General features: G+C 34.6%; 4 protein-coding genes across 4 annotated transcripts; 3 read left to right on the top strand and 1 right to left on the bottom strand.

Annotated features, from left to right (window-relative positions):
* The first annotated feature begins 259 nt into the window (after window positions 1–259).
* Window positions 260–1,736, top strand: LOC9318873. The gene is made up of 3 exons (XM_002884900.2): window positions 260–331; window positions 420–495; window positions 583–1,736. Exons 1-3 carry the CDS (start codon window positions 311–313, stop codon window positions 1,035–1,037), a joined length of 552 nt encoding a protein of 183 aa, XP_002884946.1. The 5' UTR covers window positions 260–310; the 3' UTR covers window positions 1,038–1,736.
* A 2,239-nt stretch (window positions 1,737–3,975) lies between these two features.
* LOC9321012 lies at window positions 3,976–5,122 on the bottom strand. The gene has a single exon (XM_002882760.2). It carries the CDS (start codon window positions 4,714–4,716, stop codon window positions 4,105–4,107), a length of 612 nt encoding a protein of 203 aa, XP_002882806.2. The 5' UTR covers window positions 4,717–5,122; the 3' UTR covers window positions 3,976–4,104.
* Window positions 5,123–6,066: 944 nt separating this feature from the next.
* On the top strand, window positions 6,067–7,643 carry LOC9321011 (30S ribosomal protein S10, chloroplastic). The gene is made up of 4 exons (XM_002884899.2): window positions 6,067–6,412; window positions 6,547–6,585; window positions 6,931–7,263; window positions 7,420–7,643. The coding sequence occupies exons 1-3, from the start codon at window positions 6,188–6,190 to the stop codon at window positions 7,240–7,242; spliced, it is 576 nt and encodes a 191-aa protein (XP_002884945.1). The 5' UTR covers window positions 6,067–6,187; the 3' UTR covers window positions 7,243–7,263; window positions 7,420–7,643.
* A 2,980-nt stretch (window positions 7,644–10,623) lies between these two features.
* On the top strand, window positions 10,624–12,193 carry LOC9321010 (serine acetyltransferase 3, mitochondrial). Its single transcript, XM_002884898.2, has one exon. It carries the CDS (start codon window positions 10,713–10,715, stop codon window positions 11,880–11,882), a length of 1,170 nt encoding a protein of 389 aa, XP_002884944.1. The 5' UTR covers window positions 10,624–10,712; the 3' UTR covers window positions 11,883–12,193.
* The last annotated feature ends 37 nt before the right edge of the window (window positions 12,194–12,230 follow it).

Raw genomic sequence — 12,230 nt, 5'->3', positions numbered from 1 at the left:
TTCTATTTCCAAGATACAGAGTATATAAAAATGATTTGTTTTCTCATTTTCATCACAATATCGCAATCTATAATTAATTAGCATAAACTGTAGGATTCATTACAAGATTATTCAGATATCAAATTATCCCTTTCGGAATCCGATATCCTTTAAAAGACGCCATTTTAGGCAAAGACAATATTCATCTGCGATCAAATATCAGATACACTTGCCTTAAAACTATAACAATCTAGACGTTTTACCCATTTAACTTGTGTAGTTTAGCTGTTAGACCAAGCAACCAAACAAAACGAATTCACAAGCTTCAGCAATGGATTACACTGTCGATATGGTTAGCCAAACGATTCTGATTTGATTCATGTTTATATGTGTGTGTTTTTTTCTTCCTTAATAAGAAATGTTGTTTAATAACTCTGTAGAGCTGTGTGATGAAAGTGAACAGAAGCTGCGAGCTTTGTCGGCAAAAAGTGTCAGAAGTGATGCATTGTGTCAACGGTACGTGTCTGTCTACGTTTGTTTGTGTATATTGTTTTGTTGATGATTCTTGTTGATATTCAAAATTTCCAATATTACTTACTGCAGGAGTTTACTCTGTGGATTTCGTGAGTGACGACAACTCAATGAAACTCAAGGCGAGCGTTAACCCTAATATATTGTTGGCTGTTATTGAACGGTACGGTGAACATGGAAAGATCACTAATCTCCGTTTCGAAGGCGAAGTTATGACTCCTCGTGGCGGCGGCGGTTATTACGGTCAATCAGGATATTACATTCCTTCCACCGCCCGTGGTAATTATGCATATCCCTCGTTGTATCCATACCCTCCTCCGCCGTATGTTTATGGCGGAAACTATGCTCACCCTGCGTCTAATCCGCCGCGGCATACGGAGGCACCACGGCAGGTGACTAACCCGCATACAACACCGCCGTCTTATAGTCTACCGGCGCCACCGTCAAGACCGGTGCATAGTTACGCTTACGTAGAACCGCAGTATCGGACGTCGGGTTCGTCGGGTAAAGGATGCGTGATCATGTAATGTCTCATTGAGGAAGATGAAGTTTCTTTTCTTTTTTTTGTCTCATAACCACGTTTTGGTTTATATTCTTGATCGCTGTTTTTTTTTTATAGCGATTGCGTTATAGACGTGAATTCTGTTTTTTTTTTGGAACCAAGAACACAAATTGTTGATTAATGGACTGGATGGATACTAGTGCCAGTCCAACTTTTATGAAAGTCCTTGACACATTTCTCTTTTTATTATGGTCATTATTTTAGTAGAATGAGTATAATTTTCATTATATTTCATTCAACATAAATGATTAGATTTTACCCAAGTGTTGATGAATTGTTCATTTCACCATGTTTTATCTCTTTAACTAGACATCTATTCGTACATGAATTGTTTTTGGTCGACAACAAATAACTATGTGTTCATTTCAGCGTTGTTGGTTTAGCAATGAAATGACGACAATAATAAAGGATATCAACATTGATTTTATGCTTAGGACTCTAACTTTGTTGCTAAACAAACGTGAAAGTACTGGCGATTAGAGCTAACCGGACAAAAAATACATTTTGATTAGGATAGAATGAGTTTTATAGACTATTAACACTAATTAATTAATTACTCGTCCAAGGTTTAGTGATGAGTGATGGGTCCATCAACCTCCCCGAGTCCCCGTACACAACCAACCACCCACAGGGACCAGTGAACAAAGTACTGATTACTTCTTACTTCAAACTCGACCGTTCATTCTCTCATCGTTTTGCCTTTTGTGGTTGTCACCAAAAGATTTTATTTAAAAAATCTTAAGAGCAATTAAAAAAAAAAAAAAAAATTAGAGAACAAATTTTATAATTTTGACTTGGTAGTTAGTACCATAGCTTCCTTTCCTTTTACATACTTGAAACATAATACGGCGTTTTTTTTTCCAGCATCTTACGAATATTGATATGGTTTTTGGCTTTAGCTTTTGAAGTTTGAACATTACTGAGCATATGATTGTATACATGCATGTTGTTAATTAGTTTTTCCTCTCAATAGGAATTGGACCCACTTAATTTTAGTTGTTTTATTGTTATAACTTGATTCTTTTTGTTTCGTTTCTTTGTCTCATTGATTGAGTTTACTGTTCCTTCTCCATGTCTTTCGGTTCTACTTTATTTTTTAATTTTGGATTTTGGTATGTGTAGATAGCTCCATGATTGCTTTATACACTACCATTCATTTCTTGTTAGGTATTTACGGCTTATTTTGGAACCGTTATCTTATATGATCGCCAAAATTGAAAACTATATACATGTCGGATGATACAAACTAAGATGCATAAAGTCGTTAGTTTAGAATACTTACATGCCAAACTTGTTGCAATCAAAGCCTAATATCATTTTGTATAACATGAAATAAGCTGACCCATTTATTATCTTATTTTCTTTTGTCATATTTAGTTGTATAAGTGAGTCCATTTTAAATATATGAACGGGACTGGACATGTACTCTGCTGTGTCAAAATCGTATAGTCTATCACTATTCGACGACAGATCTTTCGCTCTCAGTCATTTCTTAAACTAGTTAACCAAGAAAATTTACGGGTGTTTGTAATAATATTTACATATAATTAATTAACAGATAACGCAATCTTCAGTATCCATTCAAACGGTCTCATTCGTGCTTGTTTGATACATATTACATTCATTACTAACCTCTTCTTTCTGGTTTGGTTATTTCTTTTTGGGGTTTTCAGGTTGATCATCAATTGAATTAGTCGTCATATCAAATGTTTTCCTTTTAAATACCAGCCTCTCGAAAGGACTAGAGAAAATATAAATCACAATAAATGGAACATGATGATGCTTGTATAGTTGAACCGTTTCAGAAAAGTAAAAGAAAAAAAAAAAGTGAAAACCAACCCAACGATCGACTAGAAGATTCTAAACAAAGTTCACAATAACTCCATTTTCTAATATTCAAATAAAAATTATCTAATGGAGACTAGTGATGGATTGGATATATAGGTAGGATAGTGGGGAACTGAAAAAGAAAGTATGGAGGTCTAAAACTATAAGCGGAGAGCAGAGAATCTATGGAGTCTTTAAAGCAAACTTAAATTACTTTTTAATACAGATTCGATTATATACAGAGCAGATAATATATTCGTTGATAATTATTCTACTAGTTGCACATATAGATTGATGGATCATGGGATCAATAGATATATGTACACACTAACACACATTACATCATTTTGACGTAATTAATGTATATATAACATTATTGATTTTGTAATGAGTCTCAAAATCTCTATAGTTATCATTTTAGGGCTCGCGACTATTTTACCAAATCCATGTAGCACAATCGTTAGGTGTGCCCGTGAGTCCGTGACTTAAAAAGCTTTAACGGTTCAAGGCTTTAAGCTAGCTTCGGAATCATGGTAATTAACACCTCTTTTTTGTAGTGTATAAACATGATTGTTCTAAGTTCTGTTGTCGACGGAAGCAAAAGTTATCGGGTCAAGAAAATTAAACATTCAACAAAAATCAACTAGCCAAGAAATCAGGAATGGATAAATCAATCAAATATCGTGTATATATGAAAGCACATTCTCCTATAACAAACATATCGATCGAATTAGGAATATTCGTCATACACATTTTTTTTTTAACATTGAAAATTCATTTTTACAAATGTATACACGTGTGCATGCACGGACAGCATTATTCCCCCCCAAACTATCGGGTGCAGACAACACACCGCTAAAAACATGTAGTACATCATCAGTCTAGGCTATAGAACTAATAATGGAGTTCAATATGAAATATATATACATATAATTTGGTATGTATATGTCATATGTGTGTATAGGATCATATGTTAGATTAATCGTACTTAATGAGCTTCATTTTTGCATAGTATATAATCTAAGAGGGAGCTTTTTTTTTATAATATAAAAAGTGTAACGCGAGAGAATAACTTAGATTTAAAAAGGATTATTCCATTAAAAGAGATGCTTACAAAGGATAGAAGGAAGTACGTAGAAGAAGCTAGAAAACGTAACTTGGTGCGATTAAACTTAAAACAAAACTGATTAACTATAAAGTAGTACTCAAACAAGTATTAAATGCCGTTTAGCTTCGATTCTAAGCTCTTCCTTCATCTTTCTGATGAACTCGTCGAACTTCTTATTCATCTCCTCCTCCGTCGATGTCATCACTTCTACGTTCTCTTCTTCTTCTTCCTCGTTTATAGATCCGTCACGAAGATCACACTCTTCCTCTCCTTCATTATCTGCTAATGTGTTGTCATCGTCATCTTCTTCGTTTTCTTCGGTTTCTTGATGTTTTGTATCCTCCTCTACAGTAACTTCCTCTGCAAGAAGAAAGGAGTACTCTGTTCCTATTCCATTAACAGAATTATACTTCACCTCCAATATCGCATTGTAACTCTCGAAATCTCCATAATCAAAGGTTTTATCGGTATTACTCCAAAATTTCTCTATTGGTTTCGACGAAGCGACCAAACCAGAGCACTTCGCAACAACCACTAAGAGACCATTGCAGAGGAGGAACATGTAGTTTTTATCTACTGCGTGTGTTACGAGTTGAATCATGAATCTATATAAATAGAAGTTGTGAGTGGTTAAAAGAGAGAAAATCCATATCGAAACTGCTATAAACTTCGTCAATTTTTTCAGAAACTCCGGTTTTATTTGATCCATCTCTCTGGTTTCTTTTCTTTGTTTTTGTGAGTGAATGATGAAGACTAGAATAAGAAGAAGAAGGAGAAATAAACAGGTTTAAGTGTAATTGTGCAAAGCGTTACACTCAACGGCCTTGGTATTTATAGTAGTTATTGAGGGAATTGGTGCCAATGGGCATATTTGGATGATTAACCAAAACTACCCCTTGGTTTGAAGATGCATGGCTGCATGCCACGTGTGAAGTTTGATTTCCCAGTAATGTGGATCAAAGTAATAATCTCAGTGTTTGTTTGTTTGTCAACTAATCCATGTTTTCTTTTGGCATATTATTGGTTAGATGTTATGGAAACGAAACAACAACCTTTGGTATTAGTGTTCCAAAACTTCCGAATCTTTGATGAGCTTTGATGTAATTCGGATTTATATGTTTAAATCATCAAGCTATACAAGACTTTTATGGTGTGTTAAATTATGGATACTTAATTAGTTTGTGATTAATTAATATATATAAATATGCTCATGATGATTGAGACAAATATAAACGGAATAGTGAGGGATGATTGGTCTTTGAATAGTGTGAGGGCGTGTGTGGACTATAATTTTTAGAAGATGTCATTGTCTTTTTGTCTTTTATTGGTTTAAGTCATTTTCTTTAAATTGCATGGCGATATCATTATGTTAATTGTTAGGCTTCTATATGTACGTATTTTTCTTTCTAAATAATTATATTCTAGCACTACGCCAATACCTTACATTTCCGTGTGAGATTATGGATCACATATATATATTTTAAGGTATACGGATGAAAGAACAATGCATTCAATAGTGGTGATTGAATAATGGTTGTAGAATACTTTATAAAATTACCATAGCTAGCCTTTCCTTGATATTGTCTTTTAGATTTAAATTAAAGTTATATTTTTTTGAGTTAGTATTATTTCATCGAATATTTATATGAGACTTGATTGTCGTATATGTCCATTTTTTTCCACATTCATTGCATATATTCATGGGGTTTTGTTTGTCAAGTACTGTAGTAGTTAATTTTGAATTCCACTTTTTTTCCCATCTACTTAACGAATTTTTGTGAGTTGAATTTTCCAAAAGTATTTATGAGATACAAAAGAATCTTCTAAAGACATTGTTAGATAACAACAATCCACGAGAAAGAAATACCGAAAGACAAATGAATCATAATATTTTACTAGGTTAGAATATTTTGGTCCCCAAAAGAAACAACGTATAAGATAACAAAAATATGCAATGCAATATTAAGTTAGTTTGATGGATTCCAATTCTACTGGGCCAAATGATTTATTAATGGGCTTCGAATAAATAATATCTCATCATTAAAAAAAGACGGAAAAAGGTTTTGGATAAAATGGATAACCCTCGAGACGAAACAGCTGAAGAAGAAACCTCATCCTTGGAACGTTAAGAGGAAGAAGAAGAAGAAGAAGAGAAATCGATTCTTGTTCAGGAAAATTCCATGGCGGTTTCTACTGTATCTTCGTTTCTATTACCCTCCTTCGTCATTCCAAGCTCTTCGCCTTCTTCTAACAGACTCAAAGTCTCTCTGCTACCTTCATCGTCTACCCATGGCGGCCTTAGTTCCTCCGTCCTTACTAAACCCTCCGTTTCTCTTACGAAGGTCATCGCGGTTCCGGAAACCCTAGATCCAACTCCAGAAATTCTCGATGAACCCGCCTCTGAGGTACACTCTCGGATTCTTCGATTGTTTGCAGATATAATGCGAAATTTTGGGGGAAAGACATTGTTTTGCAGAATCATTTAGCATTTTGATGTTAATTTTCTTAATAATAGTCTTTGTGTCCGTGTGTGATTCAGGTTCCGAGCTCTTCCTCCATCAGTGTAGATGCTGATAAGGTACATTCTATTACTGTTAGAGCTCACTGCTTGAATTTGATACGCAGAAGTTAATGAATTGGTGTGTTCTATGTCCGTGTCTTCGTCAAAGCAATAGACTTTTTTTGGTTTACTATGTTTTCACAGCACTAAAAACTATAAAGTGTCGTGTGTACCAATTATCCCGTTGATTAGAAAGATATACTTTCAAGTAGATAGATCTTCTTATCCAATATCATCTTGGATATACAGAAGAGAAGTGTGAAATAGCAGTTATGATCATCTTTTCATGGGAATGTTCTTTGCCATACTAGAGTTTTGTTTCGAGGGTTTTTTTTTGTGGAGACTCATTGTTCTTGTTAGCAGATGGCGCCAAAGCAAAAGATTAGGATCAAGCTTAGATCATACTGGGTGCCTCTTATTGAGGACTCATGCAAGCAGATTCTTGATGCTGCTAGAAATACTAATGCAAAGACGATGGGTCCTGTTCCATTGCCAACCAAGAAGCGTATCTACTGTGTTCTTAAGTCTCCTCACGTACACAAGGATGCTAGGTTCCATTTTGAAATCCGGACACACCAGCGTATGATTGATATTCTCTACCCGACTGCTCAAACTATCGATTCTTTGATGCAACTTGATCTTCCTGCTGGTGTTGATGTGGAAGTGAAGCTCTGAAGAACGAGTGTAACTACAATGGTGACAAAAATCTCTTTCCTCTTTTTTTCTGTATTCTGATACAGATGAATCTTGTGGATACTAATCCACACAAAATCTTCATCAAACTTCAATCTTTCTCTGTTGACCATCAAGATCTTGATGCTTGTTCTTAACCAAAGTTTTTTTCTTCCTCAGATGTGATGGGCACTTTTGCATTGAATGAACAGACTGTTTCAGATCAACTACATTGCTTAGAACCGGTAAGCCTTGTATCATCTTTTTGAGAACCTCTGTAACGAAAATGTAAGTTGTATTATCTGGTCCTTAGCAAAGTTGGAATCTTTAGCGATGTTTGGTTCTTAGTTGATGAACATATCCTTAATTAAGCAAGTTCAAAGGAATTTTTTGTTTTTGTTTTACTAATTGTTATGCAGTTGCTATTATGATTAAGTTATTTTGTTTTTGTATTTAAGTGGAATCTTTATTTGGGTTATAGTATGAGTAGAAACAAGGAGATACACAACTTGAGTTTTTTTTATTTTTAATATCAGGACGTTGGAATCTTGAAAGCGACTTCATTATTATAGTTAAACGTATAAGTTTATCCACAAACTCAATAAGGAAATTATATTTTTTTGTCGCAGACACATTTCATTTATCAATTACCCACTAGACTCAGTTCTTTAGGGCGATATGTCTCATTTCTTAGCAGCCAAATCTAAACAAAACCTGCAAGTGTTTTACCATTCTTTTCTTTCCAAGCATACGAAAAGATCCAAGGAAAAAACAGTGGTGGTTTTCGAATTTATCTGTCTGAAAAGTCGATAGCGTTTTTTCTTTATCTAATTTGGATGATGCAGAAATTGTCAATCCCCCAATATTAAAGTTGAAGAATATTCTTTTCAACGTAAAATCATACACACAACTATATCATTATTTTAATCAGAAAATGAAATGGTTTTGGGTACAGTAAGAACTAAGAAGTGGCATCTCTTGACCAAAGAAGAAAGAAAAAGAATAGTCGCCAAAATTGAATTTTATGAGACAATTATGTGGCTGTTTATAATAGTTGTTAAAGTTGAGGCATATTCCCACGATATACTAACATGGACCGTCCATTAATATTTATTTTGATTATAGTTTGTCCCCAAAAAACACTCGAATTAAAGTATATTGCTTTTTCACAGTATTGCTGAAATCATACATAATATCTGCTTCAATAATCTTAAATTTTACGAGATAAGTTATATAATAACAATTCTAGTAGTACCATTTTGGGTTGTTGCCATTTGCATAACATAGTCAAATCTTATTTGCATTCAACAAAATGGTTGAAATCTGGTTCATATTGACCCTGTATTTTAGTTTAGAAGACCTCATATCAGAATTGGTTTGTTCTTATTGTTCAGTCTTATTGTTCACTAATCCTGATCGAAAATACATGGCTATATTAGAAGCATCAAACAAACAGGGTTTTGTGTTTTCCACACTCGAAGAGACAGTCCTTTCAACGGCTGAAATTGAAAGGAAACAAAATATACTCCTAAGACAAAAAAGAAAAAACGTAAGTTCCATTTTTTCTTCTTTTGGTTTTAGCAAAGTATTTTGAGACTCATAATTGGAGGGGTCCTCATTGATTTAGATAGCTTTGCGTTTTTTTTTTAAATCCCTTTCGCTATTAGAGAGAGAGAGAGAGCCACATGAACATGATAATTAATTCAAGTGACTTTGGCTTGAAAAGAGGGAGTCTTCAACACGAGAGGACGATGGCTCCACGGATCTATAGACTAACTAAGAAGCAGTGTTCAAGAAAGCGCTAGGCGCTAAGCGGGCGGTGACCCAATGCCTAGCGCCTAGAACGTCTAATCGGGGCCTAGGCGATTTTTTAGGCGGTTTAGACGTTTATAACATAATACATTATAAATATGATATTATATATAAAAGTTATATAAAATATCAATATAAAACTAAAAATTATGAAATTATAAACAAAAACTAGATAAAATATTTATTTATATTTATATTAAATAATATATAAATATTTATAACTATATATATAAATAAAACTCTAATTGAAATTGAAAAAATACATTAAAACAAGATCTATGTAATTTTAGGCGGTCAAGGCGGTTATCTAGGCGTCGAATGAGAGCGTAGCGCCTAGTCGGGGCCTAGGCGACCGCCTAGACCGCTTTTTAGAACACTGCTAAGAAGTCATGTGTCATTACATACGTCACTTTTCTTTTTATTTTTTTGAATGAAAAGTTTATTTTCATTTGTATTAAAAAAGCACCAAGGTTGGTTCAAATTACTCTTAAATTGATTCATGAAAGGTCTATTATACATATCTAGCAAAAAGGGTTTATATATCTCGATGTTGGCAATGAAATTAAATATATAGTTTTTTTTTTGGGGACAAAGGTAATGAATATTAAATTGTACTTGTATGGGATTGCACTTGCACGTATTCATGTCATTGTGAATTGTGATAGTTTTATTTTTCTTAGTCGTTATTTTTTTCTACTGTAAGAAAGTAGAAGAGAGAAAAAGAGGGTTGATTGGTAACCAAAAAAGTAGGTGTCACAAAAAAAGAACATGTGATGGATGAGAGCTTCACTCCCCCAAAGAAGATATATGTACACAAAAACTCTGACCACAACTTTTTTAAAATGATAAAAAGCATGTGGTATTTTTATTCTTTAACCAAACAAGTGCTACTTTATTACGACAGTCGACATGTCCTTGATTTTTTTTTTTAGTTCAATCGCACGAGAATTAAAAAATTAATCGATTGCCATGCCGTTTATTTTCAATAATAAATTACACACATTTTCTAAACTAATTAATCTTTTTTTTTCTTAAATTATAATTGAGTGTAACAGTTTTGAAAAAATTGCTAAATTACACAAGAAAGTAAAATTTTCAATAATAAATTACACACATTTTCTAAACTAATTAATCTTTTTTTCTCTTAAATTATAATTGAGTGTAACAGTTTTGAAAAAATTGCTAAATTACACAAGAAAGTAAAATTTTCAATAATAAATTACACACATTTTCTAAACTAATTAATCTTTTTTTCTCTTAAATTATAATTGAGTGTAACAGTTTTGAAAAAATTGCTAAATTACACAAGAAAGTTTATTTTCAATAATAAATTACACACATTTTCTAAACTAATTAATCTTTTTTCTCTTAAATTATAATTGAGTGTAACAGTTTTGAAAAAATTGCTAAATTACACAAGAAAGTAAAATGTAAGAAAAAAAGAAAAAAAAAATCTAAACAATTTATAACTTTTTTTGCGACCCAGTCTCTCCACTTCCAGTGGCCAGTGTTCACAGTCAAAAAAAAGGTTTAAGAAATAAATTAGGATTCGAATTTTAAAGGAAACAAATCTAAAGGAGACAGAGAGAGAAACAATCTTCCGCAAAACACATAAATTTGTTCACATCCTTTCTGCGTTTTCGTTTCGATAAAAATAAGCAATGTTCCCGGTCACAAGTCGGCGCCATTTCTCAATGTCCCTATATATGCTCCGTTCATCTTCTCCACACATCAATCATCACTCTTTCCTTCTTCCTTCTTTTGTTTCCTCCTCCACTTTCTCTCCTATCAAAGACCAACCTTTATCTCCTCCTCCTCCTATGGCTGCGTGCATCGACACCTGCCGTACTGGTGAACCCCAGATTTCTCCTCGCGATTCTTCTAAAAACCACGATGATGAGTCTGGCTTTCGTTACATGAATTACTTCCGTTACCCTGATCGAGCTTCCTTCAATGGAACCCAGACGAAAACCCTCCATACTCGTCCCTTGGTTGAAGATCTCGATCGCGACGCTGAAATCGATGATGTTTGGGCCAAAATCCGAGAAGAAGCTAAATCTGATATCGCCAAAGAACCTATTGTTTCCGGCTATTATCACGCTTCGATTGTGTCCCAGAGATCGTTGGAAGCTGCGTTGGCCAATACTTTATCTGTTAAACTCAGCAATTTGAATCTTCCGAGCAACACGCTTTTCGATTTGTTCTCCGGTGTTCTTCAAGAGAACCCAGAAATTGTTGAATCTGTGAAACAAGATCTGTTAGCTGTTAAGGAGAGAGATCCAGCTTGTATAAGCTACGTTCATTGTTTCCTTCACTTTAAAGGCTTCCTCGCTTGTCAAGCGCATCGTATTGCTCATGAGCTTTGGACGCAGGACCGAAAAATCCTAGCTTTGTTGATTCAGAACAGAGTATCTGAAGCCTTCGCTGTTGATTTCCACCCTGGAGCTAAAATTGGAACCGGGATTTTGCTAGACCACGCTACGGCTATCGTGATCGGCGAGACGGCGGTTGTGGGGAACAATGTTTCGATTCTCCACAACGTTACACTTGGAGGGACGGGGAAACAGTGTGGAGATAGGCACCCGAAGATTGGCGATGGTGTTTTGATTGGAGCTGGGACTTGTATTTTGGGGAATATTACGATTGGAGAAGGAGCTAAGATTGGTGCTGGCTCGGTGGTGCTGAAAGACGTGCCGCCGCGTACGACGGCTGTTGGAAATCCGGCGAGGTTGCTTGGTGGTAAAGATAATCCGAAAACGCACGACAAGATTCCTGGTTTGACTATGGACCAGACATCGCATATATCCGAGTGGTCGGATTATGTAATTTGAAAAAGTCTTTTTGTGTTTTGTTGTTGTTGTTGTTCATGGCTTTTCATTGTTCTCTCGGCTTCTCTTGTTATTGAAGCTGGTGAAGTATATGATATGCGATGCTGTTTCCATAATCAGATCATTATAAGATAAGACTGATTAAGATGGGATTTGAAAGTAAAACTCGGAAACTCTAATCTCTGTTTAGTGGAGTTTCCTGTGGTTGGTTTCTGATTAGCAGAGACTTAAGATATGTTAAGTATGCAAGTGTTTATTTGGTTAAACCATGATTTCTGTGATTAGACTCTTGGGAATAAACGGAAAATTCATCATTATCGTCTTGAGTTTTGTTTTGCTTGCTACAGCTTT

Source organism: Arabidopsis lyrata (assembly GCF_000004255.2).
Source record: "Arabidopsis lyrata subsp. lyrata unplaced genomic scaffold ARALYscaffold_3, whole genome shotgun sequence".
NCBI lineage: Eukaryota > Viridiplantae > Streptophyta > Magnoliopsida > Brassicales > Brassicaceae > Arabidopsis > Arabidopsis lyrata.
The sequence above is the reverse complement of the archived record's forward strand: the minus strand, read 5'-3'. Positions and strand labels throughout refer to the sequence as shown.